Raw genomic sequence first — 26,714 nt, forward strand, 5'->3', positions numbered from 1 at the left:
TAAGATGTGAGGAGTTCATGACTGGAGTTCAGAACATTGTCAATATTGTTTCATGAGTCAGTCTCGACACTGGACCCCGTTTTCAAAACTCGTACTAGAGGATCGCTAGAAGTGATTCTCATGCATTTTCTGTGGCGCAGACAGCGACGGTGCACCCGCGGCTTATAGACTGGTGCGGCTTATGTATGAAAAAAGTCCATTTTCCTTCTTAGATTTGGTGGGTGCGGCTAATATTCCGGTGTGCTCTGTAGTCCGGAAAATACGGTACTAAGTGCCAAACCAACTCCTTGAAAGGTGAATAGAAGTCACGGCCTCACACTCCGCAGGTCAGTAGCTGTTAGCATCGCGACGGTAACGCCGCGGTGTCCATGCCACTCTGTCAGCAGGCTACTGGACCCTGCGCTCCCTCGCGAGCTTTACTAACTTACTGACCGGTAACGGGAATAGTGCATTTATTCTACAGTGTGAATATTGTTCATTGTTTGTGCTACTAATAAAGCAGTTATTTACAGATGCAGGAATGCTGGATGAGGGAGTGTGACTGAGTGTTGGAACATTGGAACTCATTGGAAGGTCCAAGGTCAGACAGAGGAGGCTGGAAGGAGCTGGTCCTGATAAGAGCCACCTGGGTCCGGATCGGGGGAGCATGCCTTGTGGTCGTTGCCATGGTTACGAGGGAGCCAGCGACCGGGACTGGCGTCAACAGCGGAGGACCAATCGGACGAGGACGGAGCCCACGTGGAGAAACTTTAGTGTATAAAGGGTCAAGACCTCAGATAGCTTTTTGTCGCTCTACTGGACCTCTGCTGAGGCTCAGTCAGGCGTAGTTGCTGAGCCAGAATTCTGCTCATGTATTAGACTCCTCTGTCAGGGACTAAATCTTGGATCTAACTTGTTGGATTCTTGGTAGTCATTCTCACGAGTGAACGGACGCGCGGAGGTACACGGGAGGTGTATTTCCAACACCTGTGTGGCGCAGAGCGACCAAGTTTATCGTCAAGGCAGGAAGCTTTATTCTTCTTCGCTGTACCTGACAACTCTCTCCACCACCTGGGCAATGTTCGCCACCTAGCGACCCGTTCTTCCAATGGCACTCCATTGAAAAGAACTTCACCAAATCATCGATCAACTTTACAGGAGCAACGTAGCTGCTAAGGCTTAACAAACCCATGGTGCTGGTTTATTGTGCCCGTGTTCTAGACTCCTTTCAGAACCTCCGTCATTCAGGAGAGACTCAGAGTAGAGCCTCTGCTCCTCCAGGAGTGAGGACGGCCTCAAGGTGGAGGAGGTCCCGGGACAGACTGGCTGATCCTGCGACCCCTGACCTCAGACAAGACGATTGGCATCTGAGCATCAGAAAGTGCATGTGTCTAAATGCATTGTTTGAATGAGGAAGATTTTTTTTTTTTGGGGGGTGGGGGCGCCTCGCGGGTTCCTCCGCTCAAAAGAGCAGAAAACTTCCTGCCATAAAAGCAAGAGTGACAGGTGTGAACTTGTAGTTGAGACTCCGACAGAGTCAGAGGACGAAGCTGCTGTGTTGAGGATGAAGGCCGTCACCGCTCTCTGTCTCGCCTGGCTGCTGGTCGGCTCAGGTAACTGCTTCACTCCTGCTTCACTCTCATTCATTCGCTGGTGCGCCAGCATGCTCGACCGCGATGGAGCTCTTTCTTGACCATTAGCCTCGATAGTTTCCTATTTTCATGCACAAAAACCATCTGACCATTGAAACTGGTAAGCAGCCGTTTACAAAGGTTCTGTAAACAGTCCAAAGTCTTGCGTGCAAAAGTGTGTGCAAAAAAAAAAAGGTTGGATTCCATCAAGAAATAAAATTTGCCTCAGGAAGATGTCTAATACTGAAACCTTTTTCTTAAAACCTTGGTCAAATTTAAATGAATAAACAATCAAAAGATTTAAAGTGGAGGAAATCAAACTATTGCTACTACTACTTCCACCTGTTGTTCACCTCTTGGAATAATAATAATGATAATTATGTAAAGTTTTTTTTTTTTTTTTTTTTTTTTTTTAATTTAATTCGTTCATCAGTCATTTGTTTTCACCACGGATTGTTATGTATTACACGCGACATGCTCTGGGACGTTTGGATTCCAAACGGGCGAGTGTGTTGCTGGAGGACGACGCGCTGTGACGGTGATCTCACTGAGCCTGACGTCTTCTGTCGCAGAGGGAGCTTTGACTTGCAAGGCCCACGTCAAGGTCAAGGACAAGGACCAGGTCCAGGACAAGGTCTGCGCAGATAAGCAGCAGTGCGCAACGTTCACCGCTGACGGTAAAGGCTCGCACATCTGTTCTGCTGGTCACAGCTGCAGTGGTGATTGCTTGTTTTTAGATTCTCCAGGCGAGACCAGGAAAATGTGCTTGAACAAGACCATCTGCGCCGCCATGACCGACAAATGGTTCAGCATCCAAAGAGTGACCACCAGGAGCGTCATTGTCAAGTGCTGTGACAAGGACAAGTGCAACGACAACGCTGTGGCTCGTGAGTCTGAGGCATTATCAAGACATTCAGTCTGAGTAAAGAAAAGTCAAGAAAAATGTAGAACACCGAAAAATGTAGACCACGCGAGGGATGGACAGAAATTCTCAATTCAGTGGAATCAGAAAAAAAATACCTATCCTAAAAAAAATAATTTTCTGGGATTTTATTTTTTTTTTAATATTTTGGAACTAAAAAGATCAAACCAAATTTTGGGAGAGAGCAGAATAACGTTATAATAATGTAATAATAATCATCATCATCATTGAAAAAATGAAAAAGCTCAAATGCAATTCTTGGAAAACAGGGATTTTAATTAATTTAATATGAATATAATAAAAAGAAATAATAATTTAAAACAATTTTGAATCTGTAATAGAAGTTTAGGTTGAAAAAAAGGTTTTGAAATGTGGAAAAATAATTCAAAGAAAAAAGCAAACTTGTGAATAAAAAAAGATATGAAATTGTGTTTTACCACTACTACTACTACTACTATAATAATAATAATAATTATTATTATTATTATTTATAAAAGTTTGGAGCAAAAGCGAAAGATAAAAATGCAGAAGTCCAAACACACGCAAGTCTGACTAGCGGTTTGGATGAGTTCGATTTTTTTTCTGAGTGAAATCTATTGCGCCTGACTTTGCTCCACAAACTAACATCTTCAGGGCGGCAGCCCGCGTGGCTCACAAACACCAACGTTTCCTCCTCTGTAGTGCGACGGACTGACAGAACCTGACCTTGCTGCCCTTATGCTCACAGCTCCAGCACCGTCGAAGACCCCGAATGGCATTTCCTGTCAATTTTGCGACGTAGGGGCTAACGCACCCTGCTACAACGCCACGTGTGTCGGCGACCAAGATCGCTGCTGGACTCGCAAAGGTAGCTGCAGGTGTAGGCGGACCGTGGGTCAGACGCGAGTATTGATCCGCTCTTCTCCTCCCTCTCCACAGAGGGTCAAAAGGAAATCCCCAGCGGCTGCATAACGTCCAACGCCTGCGGTCTGGACAGCGACGCCCGTGATTTCCTGAAATGGCATCTGGCAGACCTCAAGGATATCAAGTGCTACAATTCCGCCATGTCTCTCAAGCTGAGCGTCGCGCTGAGCGTCTTCTGGCTCGGCGTCGGCGCCGCCGTCGTGTCCTGAGACCCACGAATGAGACGCGTGATTCCAATAAATTTAGCAGCATCCACGACTGCGTCTGGTTTCTGATTCCTTCAGCTGAGCCTGCGGGCCAGAACGAGGCCACGAAGGGGGGCGCACCAGAATACTTGAAGTTGGCTTTTGACATTTGAAGTACTTGCACACCCAAGTAAAATGATCTTCTAGGGATCTGGAGTCCATTATTCAGGAGATCATGGATGATCATCAGATCACTGAAATGCCGATGGTGTCCACTGGTGTAGCAGTACACTCCTGGAACATTTGATGTATGCTTGAAAAGATACTTTCGTAAGCAGAAAATGGTCACATTTTGCTCTAAGAACTACAAAATCAGTACTCCTTCGAGCAAACTGCCAGTGTGTGACCTGGCGCCTCCTTGTATACGTCACCTCAAGTCCATTCACTGAAATGAACTTCAAGCATACTAGTTTCTGCCAAGGCGTACCACAGCAAAGTGAAGATGTCAACAAATAATATTCCAAATATTGTGCTCGTATAGAGGGTTTTCACGGCGCGTCATCACGGCAGCTTCCGGGTTGAGCTCCTCTTTGTCAACATCCCTATAGACTGTGAATAGAGTGCGATGGAAGGCTCGTCGAAACCAGTTGGGAGTGACAGGACATACAGGGAGGGACTTGATGAGCATGGAAGTGCGCGACACTTGGAAGAGTTGAGCTTCCTTGGTGGTGCGGAGCCGTAAGAGTGGGCTGGACACTCTTATCTTGATCTCGTCAGTCACCCGTTTCCTCGCCTGTTCCATCCACCGCCGAGGATCTGAACTGTCACCGGAGTTCGGAGGCGTCTCACCAGATGGTGTGCGGATGGGTCAGGGAAGTGTTGACCGACGACATTTGCACCTTATATGAGAATGTGACGGATTTAAACATTTTGATGCGTGTGTGTGAGAGAGAGCAATAGCGTTTTAAGGGAACGTTCTGAAAACTGTGGGTTGGCATCAATAAACATGTTCTGATCAAAGTTCGGTGTGTTCTCTTCCACGGCAATACAATGCTAATTATTTTAGCAAATGCGATGCATTTGGAGACGAGGTGTCGCTCCAATATGTTCCGGCCGCTGAGTTGAGCTGGGATGTCTGCGAGAGCCACGTCATTGGCAAGAGGTGGCCTGCGACCGTCCTTGAGGTGTTTGTGACAGCTGTGGCAGACCCACTCTTGATGGCGCTCACCTGGGACAGTGCATGGGACCTGGCATTCCAGTGCACAGACGTGGACATACGCACCCGTCAGACAACGCTCTACGAGCTAGGGCTCTTTCCTGTACGGAGCGCAATGGCATGAACGCACATGACTGGGAAACAGTGCTCTGTGGCAAACAGTGCACACACACTTTGGCCCCAGCGTTATTTGTCCACGGAAAAAATCGAGGGCCAAGTGTCCTGCCGGTGGTTTATCATTCTGCTTAGCCACCTGTATTTCTGTCTCATTTTTTTCGCGCAAAAGATATTTGACTTTTGAAAGGAACAGTACCGGCGCCTCTCATAAGTTCCTTCATTTTTTCTTTCTGTCTAAACGCAGTTTCAGAGGCATAACGTTGTGTAACGCGAGAGTCCTGCCTCTGCCAAAGGGCACCATCTTGTAGATACTATCCTGTTGGTAGCGCGTAGTTTCTTCGGTCTAAATTGTTCATCCCGTCCGTCTGCATCAGGACGACCCTTCACCGTCGCAGGACACGGTGTGAGCCACAGGCTCCACTTGGCTGTGTGGCAGACAGCGAAGATCACACAGCCAAGCAGGAAGACTAGCCTGCGGACCGGGAACATCTAGGATGACGTCGTGCAGTCACCAAGCAGGCGGGCAGAATTCAGGTCTCTGGTAAGATATGACACTCACTCAATAAGTACATCATTTCAACCAGTTGTACCAAGGCGTTTGACCAACACTCAGCAAACGATTGTTGTTGTTGTTATTTCAGGTGGATGTGCTGGGTGAGGAAGTTGACCTTAGCGCACTGGGGAAGGCATGAGCTAAGCAACCTCCTCAACCACTATGCTGAACAGGAGGTGAGCAGCGATGGTAATAAATGTGATGGTTACATTGAGCGTTACACATCTGTGAGGGCCAGTTTGTTGCCTTCAAGCCAGCTGTCGCAGCCTGCTTCAGAGGGGCGGAGAGAGAGAGGAAGAGAACGGCCAGGTCTACTTCTATGTGTCCCGGCCCTCCTGCAGAGGATGTTTCCCAGAAGCAATGCAGATATTTAGTGGTCAGTGGATTTGCTTATTTCCCTTCATGTTGAAAAATGTGACATGACACAGTTGTTATTTTTCAGAGGTGTACAAGCTGATGTGCTGTTGCCTGATGGTCCTGAGCGTGTGTTTTCCTGTCAGAAGAGGATCAGGATCAAAGCACGTGCACTTCTCACCGTTGACCAGCTTGACAGGCTCATGAGGTTGAGCTGTGCCAATACCACACAGTGACGCACGACGTGAGGATGCTCTCCACGGCGGCTCTGTAGAAGGACACCAGCAGCAGCTTCTCCTCCAGGTGGTTTCTCCTGAGCACCCTCAGGAAATGGAGTCGCTGCCGGGCCTTCTTCACCACCTCTGCGGTGTTGGCTGTCCACGAGAGGTTGTCAGTGATGTGGACCCGCAGGAACCTGAAAGAGTGGACTCTTTCCACATGATGGAGTTGGAGAGACGGGCTGGTGTGCAGTCGTGCGTGTACAGCGAGTACAGGAGAGGACTCAGTACACAGCCCTGAGGGTGATTGTGGAAGAGAGGTGGGGGCCGAGCTCGACTGCCTGTGGGCAGGTTGTTAGGAAGTCCTTAATCCAGCTGTTTGTGGAAGGAGGTAATCCAAGCAGGGAGAGCTTGTCTGTCAGGATGTCCAGTGGAATTGTGTAGAAGGCGGAGGTGAAACCAACGAGGAGCGTCCTCACGTAGTTCCCCTGGTGTTCCAAGTGGCTCAGTGCAGAGTGAAGTGCAACCGCGACGGCGTCCGCAGTTGACCGGTTTGCTCTATAGGCAAACTGGTGCGGGTCGACTGCGGGTGGAAGGGAGTCCCTGATGTATTTTGCCACCAGCCTCTCGAAGCACTTCATGATCACAGGCGTGAGGGCAACAGGCCTGTGACCATTCAGATCGTTGATGGTTGGTTTCTTGGCGACGGGGATGACTGTGGCAGATTTCGGGCAGGAGGGGATGATGGACTGTTGCAGGGAGCAGTTGAAGATCCGTGTGAAGACCCCAGTCAGCTGGTCAGCGCAGGCTTTAAGTACCTTCCCTGGTACTCCATCAGGGCCAGCAGCTTTCCGGGTGTTCACAGCACACGTCTCATGCCAGGCTCCAGAAAAGTTTCTCCAACCAACAACAGCCACCATGAACATGAAACATGAGCACTGAAATGAGACGCTTCCTAACCTGCGCACTTGAGACGAATGAAATGGGTGGGAGGGGGCGCAGCACGTGATAGGGACAGTCGTGTATGTCAGTGTTACCCGCAAATAACAGTCAAAAGCAACGTTATTGATTTAAATATGTATTGATGATTTTCTGTGCAGGTGTGTCAGCATCAAATGAGATAATTCATTAAGGATTCTGGCAACATATACGTAGGTTTTCCAAGCAGAAATACAGATTTTGCATGCGTTCATGGACAACGGGAAATGTCAATGTTGCCCAAAAATCACACAAGCAGGATATGAACATGAAGCCATTCAACATTAAAGCTGTTCAGTTTTTTTTTTTTACCTGTGCGTGTGAGATTAAAGCTGCTCCTCCTGCTGTGACCTTTCCCCTGCTCTGCAGCTCCGTCGTCATGGCAACACTCCCACTCCCCTCTCAGTTCAACATGAGAGTGGCTGAGTTTTTCACCTGTGTGTGTGAGATTGAAGCTGCTCCTCCTCATCCTGTGGAGTCCTTGACTCTGCCAGTTGAGTCATTCAACATTAGAGTTGAGTGTGCGAAGCAGGTGCTCTTGACTTTGCCAATCACTTCTGCCTCAGAGTGGCTGAGTTTCACCCCCCAAACAAACAGCTGTATTGTGAAAACTGCAGCAGATCGTGAAAAACTGAGCACACGGTGAGAATACTGAGGCTTTCGTCTGAATATGAGCCAAAATCATGTGCCTACAGTCTGCGCTTTGGCCAGGAGGGCAAATGCAACGACGAACAGCGCAACTGCAGCAGACGCTCTACATTCACTCCTACAAGACCGTAATTTCAGGTCAAAGTTTCAGTTCATTAAAAAAAAAAATTCATATCACCAACGCCACTTTTGACTTTCCATCTCCTGTTCTCCTGCTTGTTTGGATTATTGGATTATTTCTCATGATCTCATTGTTTACTTTTCAATTCTCCAGACGTTTTTCAGACCCTGAGCTGCTTCCAGTGGAGAATGGCAAGCGCTGCTACTCAGTCCTGGACTGTGAGGGAAACCAGGATCGCTGCATGAACGTCACCTGTGAGTTCTCAAATGTTACTGTGGGATCTTCTAAATGACCTTGAAGATGTGTCCTCCACAGATAACAGTCATGACAGAAAAGCTAAATTTGTTGGTTGCGTCCCTTCACGCACCTGCACCGGACTCCAATCCGCTAAATTGGATCTCAGTAAATGGCTGGAGGGCGTCTCCTTCACATGCGGCGGGAACAACCTGTGCGTCCAACTGACCGTCGTCCTCCTCTGTCTCATCACCTTCATCGAACAAAGAACCCTTGTGCAACGGCGCAGCTACCAAACCTAACAAACCGAGCATTTCCACACTCACGCTTTCGTCCGCCCTTCTTTATCATCTGCTGGGTCTGTTGTCCTGGAGCTGGCACTGAAAAGATGGGCGCCGTGGCGATGGGCTCAGAAGGTGGTGCTCAAAGTCTTTCAGTGAAATAACACTCAACTCAACAGCTGCTGAAGAGTCAACATCATTTATCCAAAGAACATTGCAATGTAAGGAACGACACACTCAAACAATGAACCATCCAAACAATAAAAGATATAAATACAACTCATTGAGGATGGAAGTGGTCAGCTGGCTCCCATATGTCCTCCCACTCCTTTGTTCCTGAAGGGGAAAACATGATCAGGGACACTGGACTGAGTCCTTATGTATCTCATGTGTCTTCACGTCAGACGACTTACCACCCAGGGCACCCGGCCACCAGATCTCTGCTTCCTCTTCATGATGAAATAATGACAACCAAAAGAGAAAGAAAACATTGTACTGAGCCATATTCTGCACCGTTACCGTTACTGCTATGTACAGGTGAGTGTTTTCCATCCATCCATAAAAGTGTTTACTCACATTCACTAACCTTCTGGAATACTCTCAGGCTATTCTGTTCACTGCATTCTAAAAACATAAACAACACACATGCATTACACAACACTATTTAGCAAATCTGACCTCGTGCATTTCACCTTTTCTTTCTCCCCTGCATGAAGATGGTGCTGCAGGCAGAGAGCGAGTGGAAGGAACAGGCGGATGGAGGAAAAGTGAGAGGAGAATGAGGGGAAAAAGCTATGAGGAGGATGGAGGAAGAAGCTGAGAGGAGGATGGAGGAAGAGTGAGAGGAGGATGGAGGAAGAAGCTCAGAGGAGGATGGAGGAAGAGTGAGAGGAGGATGGAGGAAGAGTGAGAGGAGGATGGAAGAAGAAGCTGAGAGGAGGATGGAGGAAGAGTGAGAGGAGGATGGAAGAAGAAGCTGAGAGGAGGATGGAGGAAAAGTGAGAGGAAAATGGGGAAAAAAGCTCAGAGGACAATGGAGGAAGAAGCTGAGAAGAGGATGGAAGAAGAAGCTGAGAGGAGGATGGAGGAAGAGTGAGAGGAGGATGGAAGAAGAAGCTGAGAGGAGGATGGAGGAAAAGTGAGAGGAAAATGGGGAAAAAAGCTCAGAGGACAATGGAGGAAGAAGCTGAGAAGAGGATGGAAGAAGAAGCTGAGAGGAGGATGGAGGAAGAGTGAGAGGAGGATGGAAGAAGAAGCTGAGAGGAGGATGGAGGAAAAGTGAGAGGAAAATGGGGAAAAAAGCTCAGAGGACAATGGAGGAAGAAGCTGAGAAGAGGATGGAACAAGAGTGAGAGGAAGATGGAGGAAAAGTGAGAGAAGGATGGAGGAAAAAGCTGAGAGGAGGATGGAGGAAGAAGCTGAGTGGAGGATGGAAGAAGAGTGAGAGGCGACAGAGGAAGAGTTAGAGGAGGCTGGAGAAAGACTAAAAGGACAGAGGAAAAGTGAGAGGAAGATAAAGGAAGAGTGAGAAGACAGGAAAAGCGAGAGGAAGATATAGGAAGAGTGAGAGGAGGATGGGGAAAGAGTGAGAGGAGGATAGAGGAATAGTGAGGAGGATGAGGAGGAGTGAGAGGACAGAAGAAAAGTGAGAGGAAGATGAAGGAAGAGTGAGAGGAGGATGGAGGAAGAGTGAGAGGAGGATGGAGGAAGAGTGAGAGGAGGCTGGAGAAAGAGTAAGAGGACAGAGGAAAAGTGAGAGGAAGATAAAGGAAGAGTGAGAGGAGGATGAGGAAGAGTGAGAGGACAGAAGAAAAGTGAGATGGGGAAAGAGTGAAAGGAGTGATGGCAAAAGAGTGAGAGGAGGACAAAGGTTCAGAGGAAGCTGAAGGAGAAGGACGACACGTTTGGAGGAGAAGGATGATGGAAAGACAGTGGGACATGGTTGTGGATGAATCCTTCCTCTTGCGTTGGGGGCAGGTCCACTGTGGCCTGAGGGTCGGCGCCTGGCTCAGAGGCACATGCCCCAAGAGGCTGCAGAACCGGCAACTCTGAAAATATTGTCAACACAAATGTGTGTGTTAGAAGCAGGAAGAGCAGAGCACGCAGCATTGCCTTTGTAAAACCTGTTCACATTTAGCTATATTTGGACCAGAAACATGTTTCAGTGGACCAAGAGAAAGTGGCATACAATTGGGCACGGATCGCCCCACCTGGGCTGGAGACCTCTGCTGTTCAGCCACAGTCACCATGGGGTGTGTAGGCTTTCACTCGTGCCATTACTGGACGATGGAGCTTGGCAAGTCTTTCTATAGCCTAACCCTGCGTCAAAGTTCAGAAATCATCAGGAAACTTCTGAAGGCCACTGGAATCACTCAGAGAAAAAGGAGGAAGAGTTGCAACCCTTTCAGGTTCTGGAACAACATGACGGGAAATCAGGAGCTTTGCAAAAAAAAAAAAAAAAAAGGCTTTTGTTTGCAGAAAACAATGGACAGTTCACGGGCAGAGGACTCGCTCCAGAAGCCCAGCCCATGTTCTGTGAGTAGTTTCCGGGCTGACAGCATGTAGTCAGCGCTTGTTTTGTTCCGGAGCTCCTCACAAGGGCGCAGCCTGACAGAGGTGTGGATGGGGGCGGAGTCTGAGAGGTAAAGGCGTGTGTGAGCGCCTGATCTGCTCCACAGGGTGGGGATGGAGGAAACAGCCTGGAGAGAGATGGAGCTGGCGGTCGGCCATGTTGGTTTAGTGTTCGGGTGACGCTGCACTGGTCAGTTCCACTTTTTACTTCCCTCTATTCCACATGGAAATGTGGACATTTTGGATTCAGGATCCTTGAAGTCCGAGTCGCGATCCCTGGCGGCAATATTTGTGGACAGATGAGAGTGTTTGGCATGACTCCATCTCAACAAGGAGGGAGGGGATATGATGTCACAGAGGGGAGACGAAAGTGGTGGGTGGAACTGGAGGGAAAGTTGGGGTGACTGGACAAAACAATCGTTGCCATCGCAATATCGCCATCTCATGGAGACAGTGAAAAGGGGGCTGAATACCTTTGCACACCATTCATAAAAAAACAAAAAACAACAAAAAAACATGGAGTTTTCTCTCTGCTCCCCCACTGTATGGCCCTTTGTGTTGGTCTGTCACAGAACAAAAAACACGACTCACTTCTCAGCAGGTCTTCGTAAAGTCTCCTCATCTTCAGGACGATCTCCTTCACCTCCTCGTCCTCCGTTGGGATGTGGTGCACCATATCTCCCACGATCTGCCCCTTCCTTCCCCGATGGGCGATAAACAATATGGGCCGATAGCCCAGGCTGTCCAGCTTGAACACCTGTGCCAATCCAGGGAGAACAAATGAGGAGATAAGCGCCTCACACACATTTCAATTACAATGTTGAAAACATCATAAGAAACAAAAGTACATTTTAATTTGAATGTCATTCTAATTTTAAAGAGTGTACCTGCAATACATCAGTGGTCACAAAATAATGTGGACAATAACATTTATTAAAGTCAATAATTTGCACGACGATTTATCAACCAGCAAAATTGTTATTGTAAACGTTCATGTGACGAATGTTCAGTGTGAGCTTGCGATGGGAGTAACCTCACGCATCTAATGTGTATATAATGGCGCCACCAGGCGGCGACCATGGTGAATTACATGACCTTTTCAGACGTTTTTTTTTTCTTCTGATGGACAATTTCTCTTCTCTTCTGAATCTGAGTCGGTCATATTCGCTCTCTGTGACGTCCCGGCTGAGTGACTACAACCGCCCTTGTCTCCACTAGTAGGGGCACTTTTCAAACTCTACAAATAAGAATAAAATAGACTTTTTTTGTCACTGTACCAGATACAACAGAATGAAACTGCAAACCACTTTGTGAGCTTAAAAGTCACATGAATGACTCATTTTAAATACACACTCAGTTCAGAGAGCAGCTCGCTGTTTCTGAATCTGGCCTTGTTCTGATCGGCCTAAACCGTCGTGCTGAAGGTGGAGGAGAGAGCGACGCCCATATGTGCTTGATAGATGTCGCTCAGACTGAAGGGACTGGTGACTGTGTAAACTACATTGCAGCGATGTTGCCTTCACAGCTCTGACGCTCACAGGGTTGAGTTTGGACAAGCAGCAGGAGAGCAAAACTCACCGACAGCTCGGCCGTCTTCACAGTGCGGCTGCTGTTTCGGTTCGCCTTGACTGAAGCGGCCCAGTTGGTCTCCTTCATCTGTTTTGTCTTTTCTGCCATCCCTGTGACTGGCAGCGAGGACATGCACTGCACACACGTCCTCCGGTAGAGCGTGTTGGGCAACTGGCAGGTGGCGCACAGCTTTGTTTTTGCCTTTCCCCCTCTGGAACATCAGGAATGACAATAAATAAGGTTTGCTGTCAGCTGCGATACACTGCTGTACAATCAGACACGTAAAACCCGGGAGCGACAACTCTGGAGCTCAGCTGGAATGACGAGGCCCAGTCTGACCTTTTGGAACACAAACTTCGGATTTTATTCTGTTTTGATTTGGATGTCAACTCGCAAGACTGTTTTAGTCTGCATGTCCAAAGTATTTAGGTCCACGGTCCACACAGAGAAGTGCTTCCTGTACAGAAGGGTTTCTCACCAGAGTGACTTCTTTGTGCAACGTAAGGTGAGTCCACTTTCTAAAACACTTACTACACAGGGGGCAGCTGTAAGGTTTTTCTCCAGAATCGGTGCTCGTGTTGCCCTTCTGTCAATTTCTGCGTGCAAAACCACTTCTGGCGAGTGAAAGGTCCACAGTAAAATCTCCTGTGTGAGTCAGTCCAGACTTGGAAAAACCTTTCCTCCCACATCCAGCACAAATCGGAAATTTGTGCTAGAGCATCATCTAACTTCACAGAAACATAAACCACCTTAGGGTTTCCAGCAGACTTTTGAACCTGACTGAGTGTAGCTGGCTTCTAACCAGTCTTCCCTGTCATCAGTGTTGGACTGGGAGAGCACTGACCTCTTGTGGTGAGTCTGTACATTTGAATCCAAGGCGTCGGCTGCTTCTGCTTCTGCACAGTTGTCTCCATGAGTTTCTGTTGTCATGTGCTGAGTCAAGCTGCTGGTGGCCTCATCATCTTCACTCTTCACATCTGCAGAGGTGAGGCTGAACTGGGTGGCTTCTTCTTTTTCCACCTGGACGTTGTCTTCTTCCTCCCTCTTAATGAGAGGTGGTTCCTGCCCCTCTAGACCGAGGCTAATTCTGCACTCTTCTTCTTCCTGTTCTTCTTTGATCTGAACATCTACAGGGATTAAAACAATAACAATCAAAATCACTTGAGTCGCAGATGATGGACTTGCTGAAGTCTGTGAGTGGATCAGCAGCGCGGTGTCTGGTATCACACCTCTCCGATTCATATGCTTCTTCATCCAATCTTTGAACCTAAACAGTGTCTCCTCTCAGCCTGGACTCAACCACTCTTTCCACACCGTCACGCTGTGACTCATCAACTTCATCCCTCCATAGTTGCTACAGCTGTGAGAATCTTGTTCATTGTTCTCAAGGGGCACCTGAACACTCCTCCTCCACTTCTCATCCCCTTAGCCTTGAAGACCCTTGAAGAGTCCGGTCAGAAAAATCACTGCTCACAGTAGGATGAAAAGTGGCCACCCGCCCCGCCATCCTCCGTCCATGCCAACGCCCACTAGAAAGGGCTCGTGGAACCATTCTCTCCCTGTGGGAAAAGGTCACATTGACCGAACCAAGTGAAAATCCATTTAACTGAAATAGAAATTTTGGGTGAGTAAAGTCTTTAAACTTTATTTAACAGTGTTATTATTAATTATTAATGAAGTACTGTAAATTCCGGACTATAAAGCGCACTGGAATATTAGCCCCACCCTCTAAATTTAGGAAGGAAATCAATCTTGTTCGCCGTTAAGCCGCGGCTGCAGTCAGTGGTGCACCTGGTTTAACAATGCACGAGGATCACTTCTGAACTGGTTTGGAAAACGGGCTCCAGCATGGAGACTGACTGACTGACATGTGCCAAGTTCCGACACCACAGCTGGTCTCAGCTGCTGCTTCTCGTCTCCGCTCCTCCAGGTGATCGGCTCTGTGGGCGGAGCTGCGGACACGCGGGCGAAAACAGCGCATTTGAGCGCTTTAAGGTCAGTAAAACACCTGTGATGTCATTGGTTTCATGTGACGAGGCTCAATATTTTGGCAGCATGACGCTCCTCAGCTTGTAAAACTCCTTAGACAGTGTGGAAAAAGTAGCAGCTTATAGTCATTAAATTACAGTGAATTAAAGATGCTTCATTTGGTCGCGCTGAAGTGAAAAAGCACCCACAAAAGGCCTTATTTAGCTGCAACACCACTGAATTAAAGCAGAGTTCAGAGCAAATCTAACCTTGTGTAGGTTCTCTTTTCCTTTTCCTGGATGACGCTTGAGGCACAGAGCCAGTCGAAGACGGAAGCCGCTGAGAGGAGGACGGAGGTTCAGTGGAGGACAGTGTTAGAGGAGACGGATGAGGTAAAGACACAGGGAAGAAATCGCAAATGAATTCGTCCATGTGTGGTGGGGGCAGGTCCATGGTGGACTGAGCGCTCTCCACTGGCAGCACAGGCTCAGTGCCTGGCTCAGGGGCACCTGCCCCAGGAGGCTGCAGAACCGGCAACTCTGAAAATATTGTCAGCACACGTGTAAGTAAGTGCATGCTTTTGAACACACACCGTTTGGTCTGATCCATGAGAAGAGAGGTGATAAATAAGTGCAGAAGCACGACTCACTTCTCAGCAGGTCTTCGTAAAGTCTCCTCATCTTCAGGATGATCTCCTTCACCTCCTCGTCCTCCGTCGGGATGTGGTGCACCATATCTCCCACGATCTGCCCCTTCCTTCCCCGATGGGCGATAAACAATATGGGCCGATAGCCCAGGCTGTCCAGCTTGAACACCTGCGCCAATCCAGGGAATATACAGCACCTGGTCATGCTCTCGAGTGAACTGAAGCAACGACAACCAACACTGATCTTTGACAGACGCCGTCGTTCTCTTGTGCAAAATACATTTCAAAGTCAGCAGACGCCTGTTGGTGTGAATGTGCTTATACACGGAGGAATTCAGGGATGGACGGTTGACACATGTACGCTGTGGAGATGAGAGAGACACGAGAGAGACCGACCCTGGCGGCGCAGGCTTCAGACACTCCAAGCTGCTCAGGTGGAGAAACTGAGAAAGACTGAACTCTGCAGTCTGTGAAAGAAATGTATTCGCTGTTCGTTTCAACCTCAGTAACACAGGCATGCAGCGCTACGGCAGCCTCGAGGGGACAAAATGTACGTTTCACTATAGACAAAGGTTCATCAAACAGTTTGAGAAAGAATGCGTCATAAAGATAAAATTGTAAAAGTTGCTTCAAGTTCTTTGATGTCCATCGTCTGCATTTGTGTGATGTGACTTCAATGTCAAGACGGAACAGTCAGACTACTTGCATGTGATGATTCTAGAGATATATTTGGAATCCAAGACATTATTATTCAGTAAAAGAGATATTTAAGAAATCTGTCCACAATTCTGTTTTAAATGTTTAGAAAACCATTACAACGGTCACCATAGCTGACACGGACCGATCGCTTGGAAAACACAAAAACCAGGGGGGAAGCGTGAAAACATGTCCAAGATCACAGATTCTTGACCACAGGGCCAAGACCCATGGTTGGGCCGCGAGCGCCCTCTAGAGGGCCGCTAGAAGTTCTTGGTTTTACACCTCTGGGGCGTGAATCCCTGAGCCACGTGTGGTGGCAGCAGTGAGTCAGTGAACTGACTTGACAGCTGCACATCTGTGATAGTCACCAACTGTGGAGAAGAAACAATGATGAAGGAAGTGATGGCGCCCCCTACAGTCAACACTGTTGGTCAAAGCATCTTGAAGCAGTTTTTAACACTAAAATGAATAATGGCCATAATTTCATTTACACTTTACTTATCTTCTTTAGAGTTTATTTATGAAAAAGGAAAATATTTTATGATATTTAGACGTTTTGTTACAACTATTTTATTCAGAATTGTATTCACAATGTTCAGTTTTTCCTATTTTCTCAACAGTTTGCATCAAGTGTATTTCTCTCTTTCTTTAGTACATGTGATGAACATGACTTGCACCTGCTTCTGCTGCTGGTTGGACTTTTCCATGACAAATGTCTTGGCGCTGATCACATGGTTTCATGTCATTTCACAAGGTTTTGGTTTGCACGGTTGTGGAACACAAGTGAAATCAGTAATCAGTGTAATGGATCAGTTCTATTCCATGAATGGGCCTCGGAACCATATGTTTTGGGAAAGGTGGGCCCCAAGATCAGAAGGGTGAAGAATCCCTGGATGACAGGATGATATTAGACTCGGGTAGGGACGGGCGACAACTTATCGATATCCCGCCAAACCCAACCTCCACCATGACACCTCTGCATCTCACCATGAACTGGATGAGCACGCGGCTCACTGGCTGCACTGGACCTGCACACGTGAACATGAGGAGACGGTGACGGCGCCGCGCTCTCCAGCTCCGCAGCGTGTGACAGTTGTGGAGAGTGTGGTGGACCGTGGTTCACCATGGTAGTTCCAGGGAACCTTTGATCATGACACTGGTGGACTCTGAGTCTCTGGATCCCTGTTTCTTTGATGAGATGGAGTGGTCCTCACAGGTTCTCTGAGGCGCTCCTCTGCCTTGGTTCACATCAACACATGCAGCTCTCCTGCTGCCAAGGTGACAACACTTGGATATTGGCGGCGGCGTCCTCTTCCGCGTCCCCATGAGGCTTCACTGATGGAGGACACACTCTCACAGGCAGCGCTAATGCTAGGAGCCGCCATCAGTTAGGGACCATCAACAAATTCTAAAGCCTCAAAGTCTGAGTGACATCTTCAATAAGACCATGGAAAACAAGCATTTTAGGAGAGAGAACTGTGACAAGGTTTTTCACCACACAAGACAAAGGACTGACAGTTAGGGTCATGATCTGGAGAATAGACTCTGACTCCATGATCATTTCTTCACCTGATGGTTTCTCATGTGTCTTCAGCAGCATCTAGGAACTGTGTCCAGACTGCTCCATAGTTCAAGTCAACTGTTCAGAGACATGAGATACAGCAGACAGACGGCTCCATTGAAGCCCTAAATAAAGCTGGCAGAGCAGCCTGTCAGACACCAGCGGCTTCTACCAGAGACCTGAAACATTGAGTTTCTCATCTCTGCACTCACTGTTCTATTGAGACATCAACAGACCATGATGTTGGAGACAAACTCCACTCCTGAGTTCTATCATCAAACGGTGTCCAGAGAGACTGCAGTGTCCAACACATGGAGGAGAGGAACATGGATTTATCCGGATCATTATTGTCATCGCTGAAATTATCGTGATGACTTGTTTCGTCTATATCGCCCACAGTGAAAACCTCATTGAGACCTCAATATAACAAAACATCCAGAACTGCTATTCATGACTGATGTAGGTGATGCGGATGCACATAACAATGCTTGCCACTGCTGAACTTTATTATGCTTGAAAAACAAATCCTCTTTTTCGAGGGGAGACAACACTCACTGAGAACTCGGCGATCCTCACGTTCCGGCTGCTGTTTCGGTTCGCCTTGACTGAAGCAGCCCAGTTCGCATCCTTCATTTTTTTTTTCTTTTCTGCCATCCCCTTCTTTGGCAAGGAGGACATGCACTGCACGCAGGTCCTCCGGTAGAGGGAGTTGGGCGTCTGGCACGTGGCGCATGGCTTCGTTTTCGGCTTTACCATTCTGAAACTACAGAAATGAAAATAACATGAATACACAGATACACATGGAAAATTCAATGTCATCCAACAGAATACTGAGTATACCTTTAACTGATGCACAACTAAATACAATATGTTTACACACCACAGGTACAGTGATGTTTGAAGTCACATCTATAACAAGCAACCCAAGACCTAACATTCCATATCCTTAAAACTAACTGGATGAACGTTCTTGTTGTGTTACCAGCAAGTACTTGCCTCGCTGTCAAGATGCCTGTACAGTGATGTTTAAGTGCATGTACTATCCAGAGTACACGGTCGACAGAGCTCAATCCATCTTAGCTTTGGCTCATGTTACGACGAGTTAGATTGTTGCCTCTTTCGCTCAGTCATTTGTGTTCCGGGAGGAGAATAATGTTAATTACGCAACTGTATTTTAATATTTTAGTTGTTGTTTACTGAGCTCCATATACAAAATGGCCTTAAATGTAGAGGTCCTGAAACGATTAAGTCGTGAATATCTGCGGTCTATGGCTGTGTGTTGGCAGGTCTCTGGGGATTCAATACGCTTCCCAGCACTGGAGCGACGATACACTGTGACATACTGCGCTACTCTGAGTTCAGCAACCTACTGCAATAGGAAGCATGGTTTTAAAGGGGGAAACCAGATAACAAACAACAAGAATAAGTCCAGTGTGCAAAAAGAAAACACATTAAACAGGTGACTAATGCAGCAGCGCGTCCAAGTAGCTACGAATTACATCCTGATATAACTTAAACTATCAAGACAAAATCACACAAACACGTGTCGGATGTAGGGATATTTCCCTACACTCCTAATACAGTCATATGCTGTTTTCAACGACACGTGTCATTTTCATTCATGAATCGCTCCACCATTTAGGACTGCTGTGACCCCCAGGAAGAAGCTCTGTGACCCCAACTCTCCGCCGCCTCTGTAGATAGCAGACCTTTTCTATGAAATCATTACAAGTACAGCTCTGCATAACATTGTATCCTTGCTAACAATAAAGAAAAGAAAAAAAAAGGAATATAGAGCGACAAATAAAGATAACTTTATTAACATTGCTTTTGTCTGTAACAGAAATTCAAGGTTATTCGGAAGATCAACCGTCACTGTGGCAGCGAAGCTAATGTTTGTCCTCTAATACAGTGTAAATGACTTACGAACACAAACTCTCACAAATTCATGGCAAAATTGGTGGCAACATACATCAAACAGACACGTCCTCCTGAACCACAACCAACCGAGTGCACATCTGGTCAACTAAGACTCCAAATACTTTATTTTTGGGTTGTTTTTTTTTTGGAACATATGTAACTGCATTCTTTTATTGACACAGTGAGCAGTTTTATGGTGAGGACAGATTGTTATGTTCCAAAATCCAATTGAAAAAAAAAAAAATTCTATGTTTGTTTAAAGAAGAAGAATAATCAGGATATGAAAAAGAAAATGGCGCATTTCTGCCAGAGGAAAGAGATTAGCTTGTACACACTGTCAGCAAAGTAGCCCAAGTTCCCTGGAGTGAGCTCTCATGTGGGACTTCAAGATTCTCTTCAACCTAAAACATTTACTGCGCTGGGAGCAGCTGAAAGGCTTTTCACTCTTGTGAGTTGCCACATGTTCCTTCAGGTTGCATTTCGTTGTAAAACTTTCACCACAATGAGAGCAGATAAAAGGTTTTTCTCCTGTGTGAACTCTCAGGTGTTTCTTCAGACTCTCACGCTGCGTGAAGGATTTACCACAGTAAGAGCAGCTGAAAGGTTTTAGTCCTGTGTGAACTTTCATGTGCTCCTTCAGGGTCGTTCTGTGCGCAAAACCATTACCGCACAGAGAGCAGAGAAAAGGTTTCTCTCCAGTATGCTTTCTCGTGTGATTCTTCAAGTTTCCACTCTGTGTAAAACTGTCCCCACAAAGAGAACAGATGTAGGGTTTCTCACCAGTGTGACTTCTTTTGTGTAACGCAAGGTGGCCTGACTTTCTAAAACATTTACCACACAAGGGGCAGCTGTAAGGCTTCTCTCCGGTATGGATGCTTATGTGATCCTTCAGGCTACTTCGGTGGGCAAAACACTTTCCGCACTGAGAGCAGACAAAAGGCTTTTTTCCAGAGTGAATTTTCATGTGGTTGTTCAGTTTTGGTTTTGTTTCATAACATTTCCCACAAACAGAACAAGTCAAAGGTCCAGAGCAAAATCTCTTGGGCACGGTCAGTCCAGACTTAGAAAAACATTTCTTCCCGCATCCAGGGCAAATGGGAAATGTGTGATCCACATCATCCATCTTCACAGGGACATAAACCTTTGGATTTCTAGCAGACTTTGAACTTGACTGAGTGTTACTGGTTTCTGCCCAGTCCTCGCTGTCATCAGTGTCTGATTCAGAGCACAGTGACCTCTTGTGGTGAGGGCAGACGTTTGTATCCAAGTCACTGGCTGCTTCTGCTCCTCCACAGGTGTCTCCATCAGCTTCTGTCTTCATGTGTTGAGTCCAGCTCCTGGTTGCTCCATCATCTTCACAGGAGTGAAGGAGAACTGGGTGGCCTCTTCTTTCATGATGATTTTGTCTTCTTTTTCTACTTTAATGCATGGAGGTTCTTGCCCCACCAGATCCAGGCTAATTCTGCACTCCTCTTGATCTTCTTCCCCTTTAATCACCAGCAGATGCTGGACATCTGCAGGGATGAAAAAAGCACTTGAGTCACAGAACAACCCACAATTCAGGATGTCATACGTCTTGTCTGGTCAGTGAGGTTCGGGGTGCGCAGTATTTACAGCCTAAACTGTGCAGACTCCGCCGACCTAGCATGGACCGGTGACACCGTCACACCAATATCAAAGGGCCTGCAGGCCAAATGTGCGGTCCGGCCCAGACCACCGAATGGATCCCGCTTCCTCACGCATCAAGCTTCTTTTACACCGAGTGAACGTCTGTCCTCCACTGCGGGAGACACAACAGTGATTTGTGAGATACCTGTTATCCAGGTCATCACGCAGCAAAGGCTTGAATATGGCAACCTGAGCAGGTAATAGCCATAGAAAACAGGGCTTCATCAGTTCTTCATATGTAATCGACACCTGATCAAGCGTGATAGAAGACAATAGGTCAGGCAGTAGCATGTGATATTTATTGATATATATTTCACATGGCAGATGGGTATCAATGGGTCAGCGTGTCAATATTTAGCCGACCATGGCCCGGGTGGCACTGAGGGCTGCTCAGGTGTTGGATCCACACTGGACGGTGAGGATGGCCAGCTGAGTTGATCTGCCTGGGGAAGGGGTCCAGGACAGCACCGTGTGAGGCTGAAAGTTGGTCTTAACGCCCTCCTTCCCTGTCGACACAGGGACTTGGACAAAAATGGCCTCCTTAACTCTTCTCTCAAACCATCTGTCTCCTTTTACCAAAATGCGGACATGACTGCCTTCAAGAGTGTTTCTTGTCCTGAAGGAGTGAGTGAGTTCGCGCTGATGTTGTCTGGGGATAGTTTTTCCAATATTGAGGTCTTGGCCGCATTGGCCTACATAAACCAGGTAGTTTCTCTTGTGGTGAGGCACTTTGTTTGTAGGATGGAGGAGTTTCTGTTTCAAGGTTGCCCGAGTTCTTCTGAGTTTCTCAGAGACCCCCAGCACATTTGGAATGACAATGTCACCGTATCACTGGACCTTTTCCTCTTTGTCCCTTTAGATGTTTCGATGAAGGCCCAGTGTGGGTAACCACGTTTTTTCTCGTTTCTTCTCCTTCTCTTTCCACATAGGCCTTGCGAGAATGTTCTGGGCTCGATGTTGCAAGGTTCTAATTACTCCAAGTTCCTGTTCCTGTGGATGGTGCGAGTCTAACTGGAGGTACTGGCCAGTGTGAGTAGGTTTTTTATACACATCAATGTTGAGACTCCGGTCTGGTTAGATCTTTACTGTGCAGTCCAGGATGGCTAACTGGTTCTCTTCCACATCCATTCTGTTCCCCGAGTTGATGTGATGCATGAGGGGATCCACTTGTTCCGGCTTGTTTCCAATTTGAACCCAGGTGTCATCCACCTATCTGAACCATCAGCTGGGTGGTGGTCCCAACTATGGTGCCAAAGCAGTGTTCTCAACACCAACCACTGTGCCACTGTGGTAACACTGGTGAGCCCATCACGCATCTACGTCCTTGTCAGACAATAGATCCAGTGTATTAAAAGTAGACAGTGGTGAGGCAAAGGTCCAGCAAGTCACACATCATCTGGGGAGAGACGGATCATGGAGGAGTTTCCTTCTGACTGCTGTGACTGCTTTGTTTGAGGGGACGCATGTGAAAAGGGTGGAGACATCACATGAGGCCATGGCTTCATCCACATCAAGTTTCCTGTATCCTCTGGGCAAAGCCCTGTGCATTATCGATATACAGCAGTGTTGTGTCCTACAGCAGGTCAGGACTGTTGCCAGTGGCTCTCACAGCACACGCTATTCTGTGGATGAACCCTGCATCGCTTTGCTTCACTGCTGTGGAGTTTCCTAACACATCCATGTTATCCTTCCACAACACTAGCTGTTCTTATCTGTGCAATTACATTTTTGGAGCGCATTGACTTGGTACTGCATTTAGTTTCAAGTCAACTACTGCAAGAGTGGTACAGTGGCACCACAGCGTGCCATCGAATGACCATGTTGAGAGGCCTTTATAGTGGCAAAGGGAAAGATGGTTATGTGGCTTAAGATGATGTCAGTGTTGTGACAGCAAACACGTAACACGGCAGTCTGATGTCTCACGCCACAGTGGTGCTGAATGATGTATTGTAGTCGTATCTATATTGTAATCATATCTATAAATAAGTCACAATATTAACATCACAAAAACAATGATATCAACTCTTCCATGGCTCGTGCTGCAATGTAAAGGAAGGCAGCCGCGGACATCACTGTAGCACCAGCCCTTCAATGAGCAGCTACGAACAGCCAACCACAAACCTCAAACCTTTCAAGTTTGCCAACTGAAGTCAGCCAATGACAAGCACCTGGGAAGGAGCGCAGCAGGTGAGACAGACACTCAGCGAGTACGAACATGAGTACGGAGTCTGATATCATCTGACTTAGTGGCCAAAATAAGTCGCTGTCTGTAACATATTTGGGATGTAAAAATGAGGACGCGGAGCAGAGCAGGGTGTTGTCCTGGTTGCGCCTTGCAAAAATGGTGGTGAAACAAAGCGGCACAACAAACTACTTCCATCACCTGAAACAATTCCACCGCCCACTTTACTGTAGTGAGAGAAACCGCAGCCATGCAGGAGCAAGCTTGTGCTCAAGTTAGAGGAACATCAGCTGCAAACAAACCCTAATATACTGACGTCCCCCTCCAGAATCACTGCAGAAGGCCTTTGTGTTCAAACACTGACTATGTTTAAGAGGGTCGCTCGTACGCCTGCTGCATCGCTGACAGGTTAGATCCTCCGGTACCAGACGCTACAGACCTTGACCACCGCTACTGAGGGTCAAGGACTGAAAGGCAGACAAGACAGCGGACGGACGGTCGGGTGCAGCGGCAGTTCAGAGAGGAAAAACTTCTGTAAAGTTAAAAACAAATCAATTCTGTAGTCGCAGGATTTCTGCCAGGATTTTAAGAAACTGACGCTGACGCACCCAGGTGAGTCCATGTGAGTCATGCCTAAATGAATAAAAAAGCTCTCGCTCCATGGCGCTTGACCTCCCACAACTGACTGGTTGTATATAGAGACTTATTCACAAAATCGAGTTCCTCATGATGATTTGTATGTCGAAATTATCACATAAAGGTTGTCTGGAGAGTCATGTGTGATACAGACAGCTCAGCCACACATAGTGTTATTTTGAGCAGAAGGCACTTGATCAGAGTGTTAAAAGCAACTTATCCGGACTTGCAGACAGTGACTGACTTCTCGAGTAAAAAGCATGTCTCAGAAAAATCACGAGATAAAAGTGATCTTGAGATAAGAAGAAGAATGCAGCCGTGCATGACACATCCAAATAATACACACGTGCATGTCACTTCCGGGGCTGCGCAGTTATCTTATTGTGACTCTGTTAGCAGTTTGTATGTTCACGAACGTGATGTGCTTCAGTTTAGACACGTCCAATCTTGAAGAACTGTGAAACAGACTGGTCGCCGCACTGTGAGGCGCATGACAGACTCCCAATCATGAAGCAAAGACATGTTATCCAGATCAGGATGTGCATCAATCCATCCGATTACACTGCCAAGTGCACTTTACCGGGAGGAAGCGGCGGGAGACAGAGCGCGTGCCCGCGTTTGGTGAGCGATGCAGAAGACGAGCTCTGCAGAAACAATCGCGTGCTGAATCGCAATATTGAGAACATGGTTCAGTTTCTCGCCAGATCGATTGGCCCCAAGGGCTAAAACGCATTCAAGGCTATTGATGCAACAGAAGAAAAGAAGGGAAAACCCGCATTAGATATTCGGCCAAGCGTGTAATTCACCGGTGCAGAGAAGCCTACGCGAGTATTTTCTGCACATCTGACAGCGGCGGCCAAAACAGTTCACACAGACAGGGTGTTTACTTTTCCAAGGAAGCGTTTGGCCGACTAGTTCGGATCCCACGTCAACATCTCAGCTCCGCACAGCGTCTCAGAAGGGCGTCAAAGTGCGCGCGCGCGTGTACCTGGACTCTCGCGCTGCATCTCCCGCAGGATTCTCTTTCGGTCGAACGAAATGCTTGACTCCGGTGAAAGAGGAAAATGGAGGAGCTTGTTTTCGTCTCTACTTCCTGTCTGTCACTTGGAGGAAGAAGAAAAAAAAAGAAGCCTCTTCTTCTTCTGAGGTGGCAACTTCTCCTGAGTTCACACTGCCTCCCTCTAACGGCTGACTTCTGAACTTCACCACCGGACCGCCGCCCAAGAAAACACAATATTTCCATTTCCTTCAGTTCAAATCTTCACATGCTCAAACGTCATTCCTCAACTAACAAAACATCCGAAAGTGCAGGTTCTATCACCAGGAAAATGCGTGATATACCAACAGTGATATGCGTGACCTGTCTTCAGTGAAATATCCGTTGGATATATTTCTTCAGTCTCAGTTATATGCACCTTGTATATCAGCCCACGTCTCATTCCCAGCGCAACAGAGCTGTTGCCGCGTGTCCTCTGAGATGTTTGACGCCAGTGTTCCCAGGATGATTCTCCCCTGAGAAGTCGAAGTGAAAGCTTATTTGATTTACCTTCTTATCCATTCATTGAAACCATCTTCGCATCTCATCCACCAACAGGAAACATCTCAGGTGACTTGGCCTCCGAATGTTGGTCACATGCAGCCGTGTGACTGGACGGACCGTGTCGGTCCCAGTTCGCGCTGAACGCCAAGTTGTAGTTCTGCGGTTTAGCCACGTGATGGAGACAATTACCATGAAAATAGTCTGTAAACGGTATATTACAGCATGTCATTAACAAAACAATCTCTTTAAACAGTGAACTGTTTTAGAGTAATACACCAAAATCAATCAAATAAAAAAGCATGGGCGACAGTGCTCTGTCTGTCTGTTGGGCTCTGTCCCACTTCTCCACTTCCTGTTTCCATTTCAACACTGGCACTTGGTTCTGAGCGCCCTCCACTGTGAAGCTCCCTCCAACGACCAGGTGAAGTACTGACGTCCCTCAGAATTAGGACACTTGATGAGGTCACGCGTAAAGACAGCGTGTCATTGGCTGCCGTGCTGTGTTTTGTCTCCTTCATATCCAGTGTTGGAGACAACGTCTTGGAAATGCCACCTCCAAGGTTTCTGCAACCTCTTGCATCGGCGCTGATCATCTCACTTGGTTTGGTGAACCAGCGGAGGATAAATGGGTGGAGCCTATGTTGCAGCGACAGATGTGTCAGAGGTGTGAGGATGCTAACGTTAGCCTGGATGCTAGCCCACTGTTGTTTGTTCAGAAGAAATCCAAACCTACTGTGGAACATCCATGTTGCATTGTTCGTGTTGTGGGACACGGTGGAGCATTTGGCTGGCTGACGGGTGACACCAGAGAAAGGGAAGAGTGGTCCTGGCCACTAACATGTCCCTGTTGTCCTGTCCAACATGGTTGTGAAATCAAGTCCTTTGGTCTCCTGGACATCTCTCCACACTTCATCTTCCCACTTGGTTTCAAGTCAGCTCCAGAGCACCCTGGGTTTGAAGGGACCGTTTCAAGTGGGGAGGATTGGGACATGCGACACTGACACGTGACGTGCACAGCCCAGTGTGAGGGTCAAAAACGAGTGTTAAGGCGAGGAATGGGACACAGCCTTGGCCTCCACATGGTGGTCTCTGTACTCTGGTGGTAGCTGAGTTCACATTGATGGTAAACTATCTGAACCACATGTCATCATGCTGACGGCACAGCATGGAATGCCTCACTACTGGAGCACTGTGGAATGGAAGTACACCGTATTAGAGGACACTAAAACATTGTTAGAAGAATGTGTCTGGTGGAAGGCAGCATGGCGAGTTGAGACGAACCATTCCACGCAGTTTTCAGTGCTAAAGCGACCTTATTGACTGCTTGAGTCCTGATGAAATGGCTTCAACACAAAACACATTCAGGACTCGTCAGCGCTCGCGAGATCTGTTATGATGGCACGTGGAGAGCAGC

The 26,714-nt window shown here is 47.4% G+C and overlaps 2 protein-coding genes across 6 annotated transcripts; one reads left to right on the forward strand and one right to left on the reverse strand.

The window, feature by feature from the left end:
* Positions 1–1,484: 1,484 nt before the first annotated feature.
* LOC128752822 (uncharacterized) lies at positions 1,485–3,676 on the forward strand. Its single transcript, XM_053854471.1, has 5 exons — positions 1,485–1,592; positions 2,183–2,287; positions 2,348–2,497; positions 3,260–3,379; positions 3,451–3,676. Exons 1-5 carry the CDS (start codon positions 1,544–1,546, stop codon positions 3,642–3,644), a joined length of 618 nt encoding a protein of 205 aa, XP_053710446.1. The 5' UTR covers positions 1,485–1,543; the 3' UTR covers positions 3,645–3,676.
* Positions 3,677–7,810: 4,134 nt separating this feature from the next.
* On the reverse strand, positions 7,811–24,897 carry LOC128752527 (uncharacterized). 5 transcript variants are annotated; one of them, XM_053853838.1, is made up of 12 exons: positions 24,749–24,862; positions 20,055–20,788; positions 17,910–18,117; positions 15,098–15,263; positions 14,718–14,987; positions 13,325–13,607; positions 12,490–12,691; positions 11,503–11,668; positions 9,033–10,388; positions 8,927–8,964; positions 8,754–8,789; positions 7,811–8,676 (listed from the first exon to the last, which is right to left on the reverse strand). In XM_053853838.1, the coding sequence occupies exons 3-9, from the start codon at positions 18,108–18,110 to the stop codon at positions 10,213–10,215; spliced, it is 1,464 nt and encodes a 487-aa protein (XP_053709813.1). In that variant the 5' UTR covers positions 18,111–18,117; positions 20,055–20,788; positions 24,749–24,862; the 3' UTR covers positions 7,811–8,676; positions 8,754–8,789; positions 8,927–8,964; positions 9,033–10,212. The 5 variants fall into 5 exon arrangements, with proteins under 5 accessions (XP_053709813.1, XP_053709794.1, XP_053709831.1 ...); XM_053853819.1 differs by having other exon boundaries at positions 8,917–8,964; XM_053853856.1 differs by lacking the exon at positions 8,927–8,964 and having other exon boundaries at positions 9,019–10,388.
* Positions 24,898–26,714: the final 1,817 nt, after the last annotated feature.

This window comes from Synchiropus splendidus, chromosome 1, assembly GCF_027744825.2.
Source record: "Synchiropus splendidus isolate RoL2022-P1 chromosome 1, RoL_Sspl_1.0, whole genome shotgun sequence".
Classification (NCBI taxonomy): Eukaryota; Metazoa; Chordata; class Actinopteri; order Syngnathiformes; family Callionymidae; genus Synchiropus; species Synchiropus splendidus.

What these genes read in the sequence shown, in the direction of transcription:
- LOC128752822 (XM_053854471.1), top strand. Translation starts at nt 1,544, where the DNA reads ATGAAGGCCGTCACCGCTCTCTGTCTCGCCTGGCTGCTGGTCGGCTCA. An exon ending in CGCAACGTTCACCGCTGACG is followed by an intron (nt 2,288 to 2,347) that starts GTAAAGGCTCGC and finishes GCTTGTTTTTAG; the next exon opens with ATTCTCCAGGCGAGACCAGG. An exon ending in TCGCTGCTGGACTCGCAAAG is followed by an intron (nt 3,380 to 3,450) that starts GTAGCTGCAGGT and finishes CCCTCTCCACAG; the next exon opens with AGGGTCAAAAGGAAATCCCC.
- LOC128752527 (XM_053853838.1), bottom strand. Translation starts at nt 18,110, where the DNA reads ATGGTAAAGCCGAAAACGAAGCCATGCGCCACGTGCCAGACGCCCAAC. An exon ending in TGAGGATCGCCGAGTTCTCA is followed by an intron (nt 15,264 to 17,909) that starts GTGAGTGTTGTC and finishes GGATTGGCGCAG; the next exon opens with GTGTTCAAGCTGGACAGCCT. An exon ending in TTACGAAGACCTGCTGAGAA is followed by an intron (nt 14,988 to 15,097) that starts GTGAGTCGTGCT and finishes CAATATTTTCAG; the next exon opens with AGTTGCCGGTTCTGCAGCCT.